Genomic DNA, 16,467 nt, shown 5'->3' on the forward strand with positions numbered 1-16,467 from the left:
GCACCAACTCGGTGGTTGCTCCGGTGCTGGAGCACCCATGGGGAAAAATTAGTGGGTGATCCGCACCCACCGGCAGCCAAGCTCCCCACCCCGCCCCCAGGGGCGGCTCTAGGAATTTTGCCGCCCCAAGCCCGGCGGCACGCCGCAGGGGGCGCTCTGGCGGTCGCCGGTCCCGCGGCTCCGGTGGACCTCCTGCAGACGTGCCTGCGGAGGATCCGCTGGTCCCACGGCTCCGGTGGAGCATCCACAGGCATGCCTGCGGGAGGTCCACCGGAGCCGCCTGCCACCCTCCCAGCGACAGGCAGCGCGCCCCCCGCGGCATGCTGCCCCAAGCATGCGCTTGGCACGCTGGGGTCTGGAGCCAGCCCTGTCCGCCCCACCTCACCTCCGCCTCCTCCCCTGAGCGCGCCGTGTCCCCGATCCTGTGCCTACTTCCCAGCGCTTGCCACCACCAAACTGCTGTAGCAAGCTCCAGGAGGGAAGAGGGAGGAGCAGGAATATGGTGCGCTCAGGGGAGGATGCAGGGAAGAGGCGGAGCTGGGGCAGAGATTTGGGGAAGGACTTGGAATAGGGGCAGGCAGGGGGCGGAGTTGGGGCAGGGACTTTGGGGAAGGGGTTGGAATGGGGACAGGAGGGGGCGGGGCAGGGGTGGAGTCAGGGCGGGGTCTGGGGCAGAGGTAGGGGGTTGAGCACCCACCGGTGCCAGAAGAAGTCGGTTCCTATGGTAGTTGCTGGCAGTTTTCTTCTGCGGTGCTTGTACAGTGAGAATCGTTAGAGCTGTTAGAATCACACTGCAGAAATCTTGCTCTTCATTGGAAGTCTACATCCTCAGTCATTGTGTACGGCTGCTTTTTTATTCCTGGGGTGGCTGCAGCATTGGGACGTAACCACTTCATGTTTCTCACAACCCCTGGCCATAGGTTGGGGGGGGGGGGTTCTTTCTGCCTTTCATTTTGCTTTCCATAGTACAAACACTGGACGATGCCTACATTCTTGGTCTGTGTATCCCATTTCTTTAATTTGAGCACAGGTACTTGTTCTGCACGAGAGGCAGTCACTGTTTTGAACCTTTTCCTGGACAGTTCAGCTGTAGGCATTTCTTTAGGGTTAGATCTGTTTCTCTTATACTCCCTTGTGAACTGGAATTGTATGTTCTACAAATGATTCTGCCTTTAATTAGGGAATCTTTAAATGTCTCTGAAGTGATATGTGGTGCCCGAGTTCTTAGCTCTGTAAATTCAAGTATCTATTGCCTCTTCTGCTTCTTGTTTTTAGGTTACAAAAAAAATAAAAAGGATGCTCTCTAGATTTGCGTATTGTCTGAGGTCACAGTGCTCAAACAGCATTAGCAGCTGTTCCAATATTTTGTGTTATTTCTGACACTAGTGTCTGTCTCACTTCTTGTCCTCCTCTCCTCCCACCATAAAAGATGGAGATAGAGCTTTTAAAAAAATATTCATCTTTATTCTCCATGATCAGCTCTTTATACAGACTCAGTTCTGGCTTTCACTGCTTACATGCTTGTACAAGGATTTTGTTTGGAAATCCAGCTTTCCTGGTGGCCTGAGTCCTTCCGTGCTGCCTGTTTGCTCTGTTTCTAGATGCTGCTTTGTTTGCCTGTTAATCACACACTTGCTTGTTGGGGGTCTCATTGCCTTCCACTGATGTGAAGTGGAGATGCATTCCACCCCCATGCCTCTAAGGATTCCTGGATGGTGCTGGAAGTCAAGTCAAGTCAAGTCAAGGGGGCAGTTGCCCCTCTGACCTTGGCTTCCTCCCTCCAAGTTTACAGGTCTATATGCTCCATGATATCTTTGATCATTTGCCTCCACGTTACAGGATAATATAATCATATACTCTCTATTTACTGACAACTTTGCTCCTCCAGAATTTTTCTAAAATGATGATCCTACGAAGTAAGTAAGCAACCCTTGTTCATTAGATACTGGGAGAAGAGGAAACAGAGCTGCTCAGAACAAAAGTATGCTGTTTTGTTGAAGCCAACAGAGAACAAATTTTGAAACCTTGAAAGTTGCTGCAAAAAAGCCTCGTCTCCTAACCAGCTCTAGGAAAAAACATTTCTAAAAGTCTCAGCTAGAGCCTTGGAGTCAGAAGACACCATCTGATTAATTTATTTAAATGTTAGTGATGGGCTTCATTTGGAAAGTTTGTAAATATTGCTCAGGGTAAGAAAAGAAGGTAGCAATGCCAGATCTCTTCAGGAAGTGCTCTGTTGTTTTTTTCTCCTCAGGTCTTGTGTAAATATCACACTTGCTTTTATGTCAGGATTTTTCCTTTTGTCTGAGTTAAGCAAATAAAACGGGGACATCAGTGGCAGGAAAGACCACCAGTTGCTTACCATCTAACGGTGTGCCCAGGTACCACCCAAGCAACAGTCCCTGGGACTAGCATTGTACATGCATGCACAGACCTTGCAGGAAAGGGGCAGTTTTTCAGAGGACCAGGTACTACTTTTCCTAATCACAATGGCTAATACCCTTTCCACTCAACAAAATAAGTACTATTCAGTTTCATCCAAACATGAGTTTGGATCTGGCCCTGTGTAGTTTGAAGGAGAATTTGAGGGAGGTGAATATTAATCGTGAGACTTGAATCATGGAGAGTGTCAAGGAATGCAGCATGGAGTCAGGAATGGGCAAAGAAAGCAAAGGGAGTGGTATTGATTGAGGCTTGGGTTAAACTCAAAGAACACACAGATTAGAGACATCTTGCGTCATCTCATTGTGTGCTTTCCTTTAAAAGAGTAGCAAGTTGTAACCATTCATACTGATGAAATCATGATTAGGTCACACCCTCAGTAGGGTTATATTTATTCTTTCTTTAGGAAGTTTGTAATGTTTTTTAAAAGGTATTTTCTTATGAGCTGACAATTGTAGTGATTTCTTCATTCCTGTTTTTTTTAAAGAAACAATTACAGCTTTGAGATGGTGGATAAGTTTAATTGCAGTTCAAATACAGAAATGTCTCTTGTGTTTTTCCTCTTGGACTCATGCCTCAGTTTCATTTCTTAGTTAGGTTCGCTTTAATGTTTACTTTGACTGTCGATCAAATCCTTTTAACAGTCATAATACTTCAAAGTATTCTAAATAAATATTTTAGAATCTTTAAATTTTACTAGGGAAGAATAAAAATGATAAAATAGAAAATGAATAGGGACTCGGGACTGGTAACAGAGCTTGAAGGTTTTATCTCTAGGCCAGTGGTATTGAATCTGGTCCACCCAAGTAGCAGCTAGCTCTTTTTTCTGATGGCTTTTAAAAAATGACCCATATGAAAAACCGGTAAGTCTCATTACAATTCCCAGTGGACAGGTTTCCACATAAAGAAATCAGATTTGGCAGCCCTGATGAGCACATAGCAAAGTGCATATAAAAAAACTCTCGGACTCCAGGCTAAGAGGGAATAAATTACGAGACTGATCAGTTTCAGAAGTTGGATGGCCCATCCAATACTCATTGAAGTCAATGAGAGTCTTTCCCTTAGAGTTCATTGGAGGTTCAACTCTGCCCCAAGTGTAGCAAGTATTATATAGCCTGTTAATGCCACACAGGGAGCCAAAGATGACACCGTGTTCTTTGGAAGAGGCATCTGGAGGAGAACTCATGCTGAAACAACTCACAGAAAACAGACTTATTTATGTCCATAGGATGTAGCCATAGGTCTTGTAGGATTTGGCTCTTTCACGGAAAGATTGTACAAAGAGTCATCAATTTAGAAAGTGAGATTTCACACAAATTTGTATTAAAATGTTTTGACTTGATGAGAAAATGAAACTGAATGAAATTACAATAAGAAATGTATTTCACATCTCTGTAACCCCAATTTGCCAAATAGCCACACCTGACTTTAAACTTAAGATAGAATGTGTAAGTTGTTTGAAATTCTGACAACAAAAGGCCTTGGTTTGTACCTGCAGCTCCAGAGCTGTATGTTTCTCCATGATCTTTGGTCCCATAAAGGTCCCATTTCCAGTGGAAATAAGTCCCTTAGATCTAGTCTAAAGACGCTGGCAGTTCAAGAGTTGCCTTTGAATTAGCACTGGGAAATTTATGTGATCCCTTATTACAGAGAATACCACCTAGAGCTGGTAGGTAATCTTGTTGCAAATAAAGAGCTTGTCAAAATATCCCACCCTTTGTTTTTAATGAAAATAGTAAGAAATTGTGCTAATCTCATGCTCCCCACTCCGATTGTTCAGACAACTGTAGAACTGACCAGAATTTCAAATTTTAAACACACGATTTGATGACCTATTGAAGCAAGTGAAAAGGGAACGTCAATTTGTGAAATATTTTCCCATTTGTCCAAATAGAATTGAGACTTTTGGCATTTTTTGTACTGAACAATTTGTGAGTAAGTTTGTTATTCACCCAGTTCAAATGATCACCTAATGAATGGGTATCAGAAAGAACACACCTCTTCTCAAGTATCAGTGGACTAGTGGAGGACTCCAACCAAAAACATGCTGCAATATACCACCCCACATACAGTAAGAGTTATGGTTACAGTGCCACTCTAGGTATATACTCAGTGTCTGGGGATAGCACACTAGGCCTCAGCTGTGTGATTCAAGGAAAGCTGCAGCTAACTGGTGCTCCGGGCTGGGCCTTCTACATTGCCGGAGGTCCATCCTGGCTGTAATGGAACCTCCACCGAGGCATGAGTCCTTGGAGAAGGGGAGACAGAATTGGGGGCAACTGGACAAAGAGGGAGTGACTCCCTACCCCCACTACTGAGGGGGACAGAATAGGGGAAGCCAGACAGGGAAGGAAGGAATGAAGGAAGGAAGGGGAGGAGGAAACCTGGCCAAGGCTGGAAGGGGTAGGCAAGTTTTTCTGTTATCAATATGCAACACTGGAAGTGTCAGGGTCAGGGCCGGCTCCAGAGCCCAGCGGGGCAAGCACCCGCCTGGGGTGGCCCTTTCCTGGGGGGGCGGCAGGCTGGGCCGGCGGACTTGCCGCAGCCATGCCTGCGGGAGGTCCACCGGAGCCCCAGGAGGAGCGGACCTCCCGCAGGCATGACTGCGGACGGTTCGCTGATGCGCTCAAGCGGAGCCGCCGGACCAGCGAACCGCCCGCAGCTGCGGGAGGTCCAGCCGAGCCGCGCGACCAGCGGACCCTCCGCAGTCAAGCCCGTGGGAGATCCGCTGCTCCCGCGGCTCGGGGGCGCCTCCCGCGCATGACTGCTTGGGGCGGCCAAAAAGGTAGAGCCGCCCCGGTCAGGGTGACACGTTTGAATCCACGTATTCTGGACAGTTGCTGTCAGTTATGTAAATATACAGACTAGTTATCAAATAGGCCAATTTGTGTATTGACTTATTTGCATAAAACCTCTAGATTTCCACACTTTTCCCTTCAGGAGAATGATTCACATTGGACACACTGGACACCTATCATCAAAAATAGTACACTTATGTGACCATGATCACTGGAGGGGCCCCACTGAGAATGCTCAATAAGGGCAAACTCCAAAGAATAGGGCACACAATTCCCAAAACTGGTGGTTTATCCTTATCATTAGATTCACCAAGCCAGTAACAAAACAGCTTCTGTAATACCTTATGGTTACCAAGGCACCCAAAATACAGTGCCCCTTAAGCAATCCAGCCTTGGGCTCCCACCCAGACAGCCAAGTCAAACATAGTGAGGATTACTTAAAAATCTTACTCACCATATATAAAGTTCTACCAGTCCCAAGAGATCAGACATATTACCCACCAGATCAATTAATATTTTAGATTTTACCCTAATACACACTTATGCCCAATTCTTATTAACTAATCTAAGCTTTATTTTAAGAGAAAACAGTTACTGTGGTTAAAAGATCATACATATACAGCTATGAATAAAGTTTAGATCAGTTTCATAGTAGAGCTGGTGAGGATGCTGATTTATAAAAGTCCTTCTGGAATCAATTTTTTTTAAAACTTATAGTCTAATAGGCAGCTCATATGTAGAGTTTAAGTTCTTCCATGAGAATTTGCAGGGATATTCCAGCATAAACCTGGAGACCTCAGTTTTGTGGCTTGAACTTCCCCTGACAACGTTTAAGCCTCTGGATAAACAGAATCAGGCCTGAAGCTTCCTTTATAGTCCTCTAGCAAGCTGATAAAGCTTGTGTCAGCAAACAATCACAAGTATTCCTTGGATGAAGAATAGGTAAGATATATTGTTGCTTTAAAGTAAATCTCTGTTTCCTGGACACACACCAGTAACTAGCTGCATTCATTAATATAAGGTAACTAACCATTCAATCAGTTCATAGACAGTTTACTACAAACTCCAAAGAGAAATATAGACAATGATATTACACCCCAAGTTTCATCTAAACATTAATATTCCCTTTTTATCTCTGAATTTTCCTCATTTACTGTAACTGAGTGACTTGTCTGTGTCTAAGAGCATATTGCCTTTTGTTTTCTGTGGAATGTTCTGCATGTGAAGGTATATAGCTAGCATGTGCAGTTCTAGTTGTCTGGTACCCCATCTTATGGGATGTTTTGGCTCCCCTGAGTTAGAATACTGATGGACAATGTGCATATAATGTATTGTCCCTGACCATGCAAGAGAATTACGTTGCCCCATCAGACAAATAGAGCTATATGTTTCATGTGTGCTTTTAGTTTAAAACTATAAACATTTAATATTTACTAAAATTGAACTCATTCAGCTTCAGTGAACATCTATTTGCAAAGAAACATTTATGGGTGATATCAGGGGTCTACACATGCAAAATGCATCCACTTACCAGTTCTGTTCATGTAATGATGGGAATTTATTTATACCAATAGGCATGTCATAAAATGTTGGAGTGCAGGTTTGAAGGCCCCTTTGAAAAGGTGTCTGCGTACACACATATATGCACTGCATTGCATATCTTGCTTTATGATCTAAATTCACTGCTTTCTTTTCAGGTTCAGATGAAATTTCTGAAATGCAAATTAACTGCTGCCACTGGTGACTGCAGGGGAGTGCAATGCTAAGCAATACACTTTCCAGTGTGTCTGACTTACATCTGCTTGGGCAAAGTGAAGTGTTGGGACAATGCTCGATGCACAGCCTTGTCTATGCTACCACTTTGCATCACCACTGTGTGCTGGTGACAAACGTGTGAGTGGACATGCAGCCTTTCGCTGTCCCACGCTACCTGGTAGTTTCCCTCTGTGAGTAAGCTGGGTGGTGGGACTGAAAGATAGTGTGAAGTGGCTCAGAGTGGGAAAGCTGGCCAGAGAAGAACTGGTGTTTTTGGTCACAAGGAAGCTTGTTTATACAAATTGCCCAATTTGCATTTCAAAACATTTGCTTACTACTGGTGTATTTCTGGACCCATAGATAGATTAGTTTAGTACATAGGCCCCCAAAAGGCATTGAGCTATATCCAGTATGAAATAACCAGCAAGCACATCCAGTTCAACATCTAGCTAATCCTTAGTCTGTTTGACATCTGGCACAGTGTCAAATGACATTGATAAATAACACATTGTTCCTGCTGTCCATGTGATTTCATAGTGTCCATTGTCCTTTACTCACCTACCAGTCCGAAGTCAATGGAACACAGAAGCACTAATTAGCTGTGGTTTCACATATTTGTCAGTGTGGGGTACTGTTGAAAGGTAAAATAAAGCATTGGCTTTAAGAGACGGGGAGTGAATTGGGTATACTTGCTTATTTCAGCAAGAAATTATGGTTATTTTCTTCATTAACAAAAATACAGTAATTAAAGTTTCTTTTCCGATTACTGACAATAACAGGAAACATTTTTGATCATTCTAAACGTCTCCCTCAAGACATGCCAAAATACAGAAGAGTTGAACTGTTTCTAGCAGAACATGGCTTAAAGTCACAATACCATCTAGACAAATAAATTGGCAGCTGGCATAGCAATGATCAGCAAATTTAAATTAAGAAGGGATATTACTAATATGATTGGTCCCAGCTGCTAAGGGAGTCAGTCAGGTTTTTTCAAAAGGTGAATCGTGGAGGATAGGATAAAATAGAAAATTTGAGTGTTGCTCCCAATTCTTTCTAGGATCTGGATGATAGATCCTCCAGAGATTTTTCTATAGAAAGGATGTCAATGACAAGTGTTAATACTTTTTCAAAGGGTAACTTCACAAAAACATGATGTTATTTTCCATAGGTCAAAATGGCTACACAATTCCTAAGGAAGTGAAGAATCAGGCCCTCTGTCTACTTTGGTAGACTGAAGTGTTTAGCTTCTTAATATGGATAAAGGAATATAAGAATTAAGACTGATGCGCAGTCTGCTGAAGGCATTGGTAATGAGATAGCTAGTAATGGGGCTGAAATACACAAAAACATCATCTAGCGTCAGTACCAGGATTACCATGGTGCCAGTGGCGCCATGGTGCCAGGCCCAGAGTCAGAAGGGGCCCTGGCCAGCCTGATCCCCAGGCTGGCTGAGCCAGCCAGGAAAGCTGCCCCTGCCCTGCCCCATCTCAGCTCGCTCCCAGCCGTGTCGCTGGTGAGTGCTTGGGGGCGGTTCCCCCCTACCCCAAAGTCCAGGAGCTAGGGGAGCAGAGCAGAGCAAACTGTGCTGGGGCCGGGTCACTCCACTTCCCACCGCCCCCTGAGTCAGGCCCACCCTGCAATCACCGGGCAGCAGGGAGTGGAGCAACCCAGCCCCAACCCACTCTGCTCTGCTGGCTCGTGCTGGGGAGTTGTTTTCCCCTTGCCCCCAAGCCTGGGGAGGAGATGGAGCCATGGGGAAGGGGCATGGGATGGGGAAGAGAATGGGGCAGGAAGCAGGAGTGGGGAGGGAAGAGGCAGTGGGTACAAAGGGAGTGGGGTGGGGTGGTGAGGAGATGGAGCAGTGGGGAAGGGGCATGGGATGGGGTTGAGAAGGGGATGTGGGAAGCTGGAGCCCAGCATGCGGCATCCCATTGGCAGAAGCTGGAGCTCCCCTGTTAATCAGCCCCATTGAACCCTCACTCTGACAAGCCCCACTTCCCCTGCATCTGTACCAACCCGATGAGCCCCCCCCCAGACACTTTCCCCACTGAGACCCAAACACCTTCATCTGGATCCCCTACAGAATCCCATTGACTCTGCACCTGGAACCCCATAATGAGCTTCTGTGCATCCAGATCCCCCACTGAGCCACCCGCACCCAAATTGCCCCACAGAGAACTCTCTTACCCCCACCTGGATCCCCCCACACTAAGTCCCTCTGCACTTGGATTCTGATGCCCGGCTGAACCTGCTCCCCCACACCTGGTGCGCCTGGCACAGGGGGACAGGGCCCCAGGGAGTTTCTGGAGCAGGCCTGGCCCTTGCACTTGTCAAGATCGGGTGCAGCTTCACTGCTGAGTCCCTGGCCCAGGGTGTGGGGGGGAGGCTGCAGCGTAATCTTCCACCTCCATGCAACCAGTGGCCTGTGCTCCCCACTGCCATGTTGGAGCCTCCACATTTATTTATTGACAAATAAAATTTACAGAATTTTAAAATATTGTGCACAGAATTTTTAATTTTTTGGTGCCAATCCCCTCAGGAATATGGGGTGCTGTGCAGCTGTGATGGTGGGACTGTGAGGAAGGTGGTGGGCAGCGGGGAGGTCTATGGGCAGGGGGCTCTGGGTGAGTGGTGTGATGTGCAGGGTGCTGTGCGGTTGTGGTGGGAGGCCAGTGGGGGAGGTCTCTGGGCGAGGGGGAGCTGGGCATAAGGGTGAGGCACTGGGCAGGGGGGCAGTGTGGTGCGGGCCTGCCCTCAAGGGGAAGGGGCATGCTGGCAGCACAGGGCTGGGCAGGCCAGTGTGTGTCTGGCAGCTGCAGGTTTGTAAACAGTGCCCTCCTGCTGGGCTGCACAGAGTGGGGCTGCTCCTGCCGTGCTGTGCCTCATTGCCCCCAGCCCACCCTTCCCTCTGGAGACTGACCATCCCGCCCTCAACCCCGGCACCTTGCCCCATGGGGGCCCACAATTATGTTTGGCGCCAGGCCCACAAAAAGTTGCCCAGAGCCAACAAGTGCATAAGGAAACTTCCATTGTTGTATGCAGTGTTATTGTAGCTGTGTCGGTCCCAGGATATTAGAGAGAAGGCGGGTGAGGCAATATCTTGTTGGACCAACTACTGTTGGTGAGAGAGACATGCTTTTAAGCTTACACTGCTTCTTCAGCTCTGGGAAGGGCACTGAGAGTGTCAGCTAGGTGCAAGATCAAACAAATAGCACATTCACCTTAGAATATGTGCTTGTATTTAGCTGACACTTGATACCTTTCACAGACCTGAAAATAGCTCACTGTAGCTCCAAAGCTTGTTTCTTACCACGAGAAGTTGGTCCATTAAAATATATTACCTCACTCACCTTGTCCCTTGTATGGATAGATGGCAATTTATCACTAAACACAGAGAACAGATGTAGATGAAAACCTGCGAGTGACCAGCCTGCCAGAGGTTCTGACTGCTATTCCAAAAATGGAGTCCTCTAGCATTAAGAGCACAACTGTCTACAAGAGGATAAAGCTGGCTCATGCTCACAGAATGGTAGCACTACCACCACGTAAGTGGGGAAAGGCAGAGGATAGTTGTTCTAAGCTAGAAGAGTTTCAACAACAAGGTTGCAGGAAGCTACAAGAACGAATGAACCTGTGACCAGGAAGGAAATTGTTTCTACTCTCCCCCGCCCGAATTCCTGTATAAAGTGTACACAAGCAGCTGGGAACTGGTGTCATATATTTCAAACAGGAAGTCTACATGCCAGAATCACTATGTACACAAAGCCATCAGGCTGTAACCTTTCTTGCCTGCCAAGGAGCATGGGTTGATGATGGGGGTATAATAGGGTGACCAGATGTCCCGATTTTATAGGGACAGGCCCAATTTTTGGGTCTTTTTCTTATATAGGCTCCTATTACCTCCCACCCCTCGTCCCGATTTTTCACATTTGCTGTCTTGTCACCCTAGGGTATAAATATTTTCAAAGTGGATCCAATTCTGCTCCCACTTGCTCTGGATGGGTGAGATTCTGTGGCCTGCATTGTGCAGGAGGTCAGACTAGATGATCATAATGGTCCCTTCTGACCTTAAAGTCTGTGAGTCTATGAGATTAGTGATCAAACCCTCCTTAGGGAGCAATTGGCTGTTTGGGGGCATTTATATCCCTGGCATTTGAAATATTATTATAATGCTGTAGTTCTTAGAAAATTGGGCAAGAATGTATGAAATAGAAGACAAATCTGGAAAGCTTTGCACTTTGAAAAGTTAGTGTACAGACCTACAATTTCTTCTGCATTTTATGCATGCGGGAGCTATTGCAGGGCCATTATTTTGTATACATTATTGCTGTTACTGCAAGAGTGCTTTATGATTTTCCACAACAACATTTCCAAGTGTGACACACCTACAATGCAGTTTGCAACCTGAACTAGAAAGGACTAAAATTGTGCAATTGCAATCTTATTTTCCTAATGCACAAGGGAAGTCTGTATGGAAGAGAATGCATATTCACGCCTTTGGATGCTGTAATTTAAGTTAGAGGATCAAGGTGTGGAAGAAGAGAGATGGCATTTAGAAGACTTCTAGAACCTCCATATAATACTCCAGAACAGCAGCACTACAGGGAGCTCCCAGGAGCTATTAGCATAAATTAGATGCTACCAAACTGAAAGCAGAGTGGTAGTCTCTAATGGAGCTCATATTCTCTCCAATTACAACTAAACCATCTCCACCAGAAACAACTTACCTCCAGGGAGCATAAAACTCTCCTAAAGAGAAAATTGCCTATCTTTGAATATACCAGGTTGCATGCAGCAACAGATATTTTCCAAAAGAGCGTCTCCGAGTAGGAGAATGCTAGGCCTATATTTCTTCATCCTCCCTTGAAATACAAAAGCTGAATGCTCTCCTGCAGTCTAAGTATTTATCAGAAACAAGTCATAAGTATTTTTGAACAAGTATTCCTTGTACAAGTCTATTTGTCTAGAATCTCCTTCCTTGGCATGGGAGAACATTTTTGCTCCAGTGAGAAAAACATTTCCCAGTCCCCGTCTGTCTTCTCTCCAGGAACGTTCACTCCAGGTAATTATCAATTGAATTGGGGGGTAGTTTGGGAGGATTCCCTGGAGAAGATATTTGCAGCACACCAGTACTCTCTTCAGTGCCAGGCTGAATTTCTAGGCCTAGTGTCAGAAAGAAATATGGCCACTTATTTATCACTCCTAGAGAATAACCTGACATCAAAATCAGGGGATTTTAATATTTTAAAATGTTAGAAAAAGATAGTAACTAAGGGCCAGCTCCTGCAAAAAGAACTGGGCAGGCAAACCCCCCAGTGCCCATACAGAACTAAGTGACATCAGGTGCAAAGCTCTGCTTCCCTGGTTCCTTTTGCAGGTTTGGGGACAAAGAAAACATTAAAATACAACCAAGAATATGCTAGGAAATAGCTCGTCTATATTCTACCCCTTTAAGATTTGTCATTGATAAGTGAAAGGAGAAATGCAAACTGTTCACTTACCTTTTCCAAGTAGCTTTACTATTTAAAGGGTCCAATTCCTTCCTGTCCCATCTACATTCAAATTTGGATGTTAAACGAGCCCTGAAAATACTATGGAAACTGGCACTGCTTTTCAGATATGGGGGCAAGTTCTGCTCTAAGTTAAGGCTTTGTGCACGCGTTGATTCCAAATCCCCACCTCCCCAAAGGTGAGTTAGCTTTATTTTATCCATCAAAATTAAAGATCCAATTGAAGACAAACAGAGTTCTGAAAGAAACAAAGGAGCTCCTGCCTTCCCCAAGGAGAGGCTGTCTTTTCTGCAGCAGCAAAGCTGAGAGCTAGGAGATACTGAAATAAACTGCTATTTGCAGTGAGTCATGGAGTCACTGGTCTTTTATTTAATAGGTGCAATGCAATTGGCACCCTGCGGGCCAGATCCTGGTCCCGTTAAGTCAGTGGGAGCTCTGCTCATTGGCTTCAATGGGGCCAGGATCTGGCTCACAGGGTGCAAATATTTGTAAGTGAGGCCAACTTGGCAGTCACAGATGGACTCATCACTCAAACCAAGCCAGGAGCGAGGGACATGGGAAGAGAAGATGCCCGGGAAGTGAAGCGCGCCCCAACCTTTGCCCCAGTTTTAAGAGTCAGGAGTCCTAGTGAAGGTAGCAGCGAGATGCAGGCAAACAGGGAGGGAGCAGGAGGTAGGGAGACAGTAGGAGAAGCAAGAGGGGAATCTGTATTTGCTGCCTCACTCTTGACCCAGATACAGGTGAGCAGAGGAGAGAGAAGTTAGGAAAGCCACCTTCATGCTTAGCCATGTTGGAAGGGTGCTAAGATTTTCGTCCGAAGTAGTGCTCATGCCGATCAAAGGGTTTTAAAATCCACCTCACTTCGCTGCCCCTGTCAGCTCCACAGGGCAGAGTTACTTTTCGAAGGACTAGTTCTTGCTATATTTTAACGACGTTAACAGCCTAGATAGCCATAAACTGAGCTAGAAACAGAATGAGTGGAGGATACGCTTGTCTGTGGATTTACTTCCCTTTCTAGGAAGTCAGACAGAGATGAAGACCCCTTCGATCCTCTGGTCAGTCACCCTGTCAATGTAAGACCGTTCCTTACTGTGTATCCGCAGCGCTTCCTATGGGCTACGGGTTTGTAGGCTGGATTACCTTGAACTTTATAGGAAATGGGCATCTTGTGGATCATGGGGGTGCGGGTCGCACCTCCGCAGGCAGCTAATAGTTAAAGGTAAAGGTTGTGTGGTCCTCAGATTTTTTCCCCACAGGAGACGGACAACAACGCAATCAGTCCAGCTACTGGATGTACCAGAAATTCCAGCATCTAGTAAAGGTAACGCCACGTAAAGGGGAGTGGGAGGGTAGAAACTTCCGCTGTTCATTTCACCTTGGCTTCAGTGCTAAGTATTTCCACACCTCCAGGGGGGGGGTGGGGCAGGAAATCAAGCTGGTGACTAAGCCTCTGCCCCGCCCTGGCTGAACAGAGCTCAGGTAAATTGCACGAAAGGAAGACAAGGGTGTGGAACCGCTGCTCTTAATGCACCTGCTACCCAGGGTTAATTCACTCACGCAGATCGAATTGTCCGATTACCATCCAGGAGGAAGATTTTTGTATCCCCAAATCCTGCTGATTAAGAGGAACTTGATTTAGGGAGTGGATTTATCACTGGGAAGAAACTTTTCGAGCCAGTTGCGAAGATTTCCCCCCGCCGCCCCCAGGATGTTTCGGGAGAGAAAGTGTCTGTGTCAGATTCAGCGTCTGTTGTTCATGGGATTTCTGATGCTGTTTGCCACGGTGGTGCTGAAATATTCCTCCTGGGAATGCAACTTCAGTGATCTTGGGAAGGAGACGGTGCATCTGAAGAGCGAGGGTTGCAAGGATCATCTCTACCAGTCTCTGAAGTTGTCTCCCAGGGGCCAGATCAACTGCTCTCGGATCATCAGAGGGGATGTGGAAGCAGTAGAGGAAGCTCATTTGAGCAGGCTAAAGACGAAAACCAAATCAGAGCCTTTAGCCCCGAAAGATTACGTGAACTTGACCAAGGACTGCACTCACTTTAAAACGCGCAGGAGGTTTGTGGAGTTCCCACTGAGCAAAGAGGAGGAAGATTTTCCTATTGCATATTCCATGGTAGTGCATGATAAGATTGAGATGTTCGAAAGATTGTTAAGGTCCATCTACACGCCCCAGAATATATACTGTGTCCACGTAGATCTGAAATCCCCGGACGAATTCAAGGAGGCAGTCCGAGGGATCGCCTCGTGCTTCGAAAATGTCTTTGTGGCCACTAAACTGGAGAGAGTAGTGTACGCGTCCTGGTCCCGGGTCCAAGCGGACCTGAACTGCATGGAGGAGCTACTCAAGAGCAACGTGCCCTGGCGGTATCTCTTAAACACTTGCGGCACCGATTTCCCCATCAAAACCAACGCCGAGATTGTCCGAACCTTGAAGTTTCTAAATGGGAAAAACAATATGGAATCTGAGAAACCCTCGTCGATCAAGGCGGCTCGCTGGAAGTACCACCACCACGTGGAGAACTCGGTGATCCGAACCACCACGGAGAAGAGCCTCCCGCCCCATGGCTCACCCATGTTCACGGGCAGTGCCTATGTTGCGGTCACAAGGGACTTTGTTCAAGCCCTCTTTGAAAACCCGACGGCGCGGCAGCTGCTGGAGTGGTCAAAAGATACTTACAGCCCGGATGAACATATCTGGGCCACCCTCCACCGGATGCCAGGCATGCCAGGGTCGGTGCCTTATAACGATAAGTATGAGGTCTCTGATGTCAATGCTGTTGCTAGATTGGTGAAGTGGTCCTACCTGGAGGGCGATGTCAGCAAAGGGGCACCCTACCCACCATGTAGGGGTGCCCACCAACGGGCCGTCTGCGTGTACGGGGCAGGTGATCTTCACTGGATGCTCCAAAACCATCATCTGCTAGCCAACAAGTTTGACCCAAATGTAGATGAAAACGCAATCCAGTGTCTGGAGGAATATCTACGTTACAAATCGGTGTACGGGAAAGATCTCTGAGAGCACGTCCGGCCCAGCAAGGGGAAAACACAAATCGAGAGAGCGACCTGTAAAGAACTTCACAAACAATGCTAGGTAACATTTACACCGCAGTTGGTTTTATCTCGCACTCAAGCAAGCGGAGGGGTTTGCTCTGCATACAGTACTTGTCACTGAACTGACAGACCTGAGACTATCACCAGTATTTTTCCTATGGTAAAAAATCTCTTGATAGATGCTGTCTGAATTACACTGAAACCTCTCCAAGAGATTCTGTACAGCGTCCTGTTTTAAGTACCGAGTCAGATTTTGCTCCACCTTGAACAGAAAACCTCCAGTAGCCCTGTCCTTGGCGTTGAGTGCTCAGAGGGGATTTCTAATAAAAGCCTTTTCATTTGAAGGAAACAAAAAGGAATTTGCTAATCACTTGGAATGTCTGTTTAATTTGCTTCCTCCGTTCTACCGTTGAAGTTGCATTCTAAAGTAGTTATGCTTTTGTAGTTTATGCTATACAGTAAGGACACTTCCACTGTAGAGGGAGAAATAAGATTTAACCTGGTTATTCAGGCGCAGTCATTTTCTTAGTGAAGTTTCTCTTCTGTGGTAACTGTCTTATTCGCACTATGTGGCTTGAGAGAGTAATATTCAGGACCTGCTTATTCTGAAATCCCGTCTGCAGGTAGTTAGTACTCAGTACCAGGACATGCTATCTAGAGTAAGGATTTTCCACGGAAAACGTTAACTGTAGAAATCTATGGATTTAAATGATGCTGTTTGCACCAAAAAATGTATATAATGGGAACTGCAGTTCAGGAGTATTCAGATGTGGAGTGCTGGTACAGTTCTCTGTTTCTGTGATAAAGTGATTGATCTGGAAGTTGTACATAAGCATCACGTTCCATCCCCACTGGTCTTGGGGAAAGAGCCCCACACTTTTTGGGGGGAGGGAGTTGGGGGGTGGGGA

General features: G+C 46.3%; 1 protein-coding gene across 1 annotated transcript; it reads left to right on the plus strand.

The window, feature by feature from the left end:
- Window positions 1-13,987: 13,987 nt before the first annotated feature.
- Window positions 13,988-15,882, plus strand: GCNT3 (glucosaminyl (N-acetyl) transferase 3, mucin type). The gene has a single exon (XM_039490410.1). It carries the CDS (start codon window positions 14,211-14,213, stop codon window positions 15,522-15,524), a length of 1,314 nt encoding a protein of 437 aa, XP_039346344.1. The 5' UTR covers window positions 13,988-14,210; the 3' UTR covers window positions 15,525-15,882.
- The last annotated feature ends 585 nt before the right edge of the window (window positions 15,883-16,467 follow it).

Source organism: Mauremys reevesii, linkage group 10, assembly GCF_016161935.1.
Source record: "Mauremys reevesii isolate NIE-2019 linkage group 10, ASM1616193v1, whole genome shotgun sequence".
Lineage (NCBI taxonomy): Eukaryota > Metazoa > Chordata > Testudines > Geoemydidae > Mauremys > Mauremys reevesii.

Bases quoted from the DNA above. Each gene is read 5' to 3' on its own strand.
- GCNT3 (XM_039490410.1), top strand. From the start codon at position 14,211: ATGTTTCGGGAGAGAAAGTGTCTGTGTCAGATTCAGCGTCTGTTGTTC.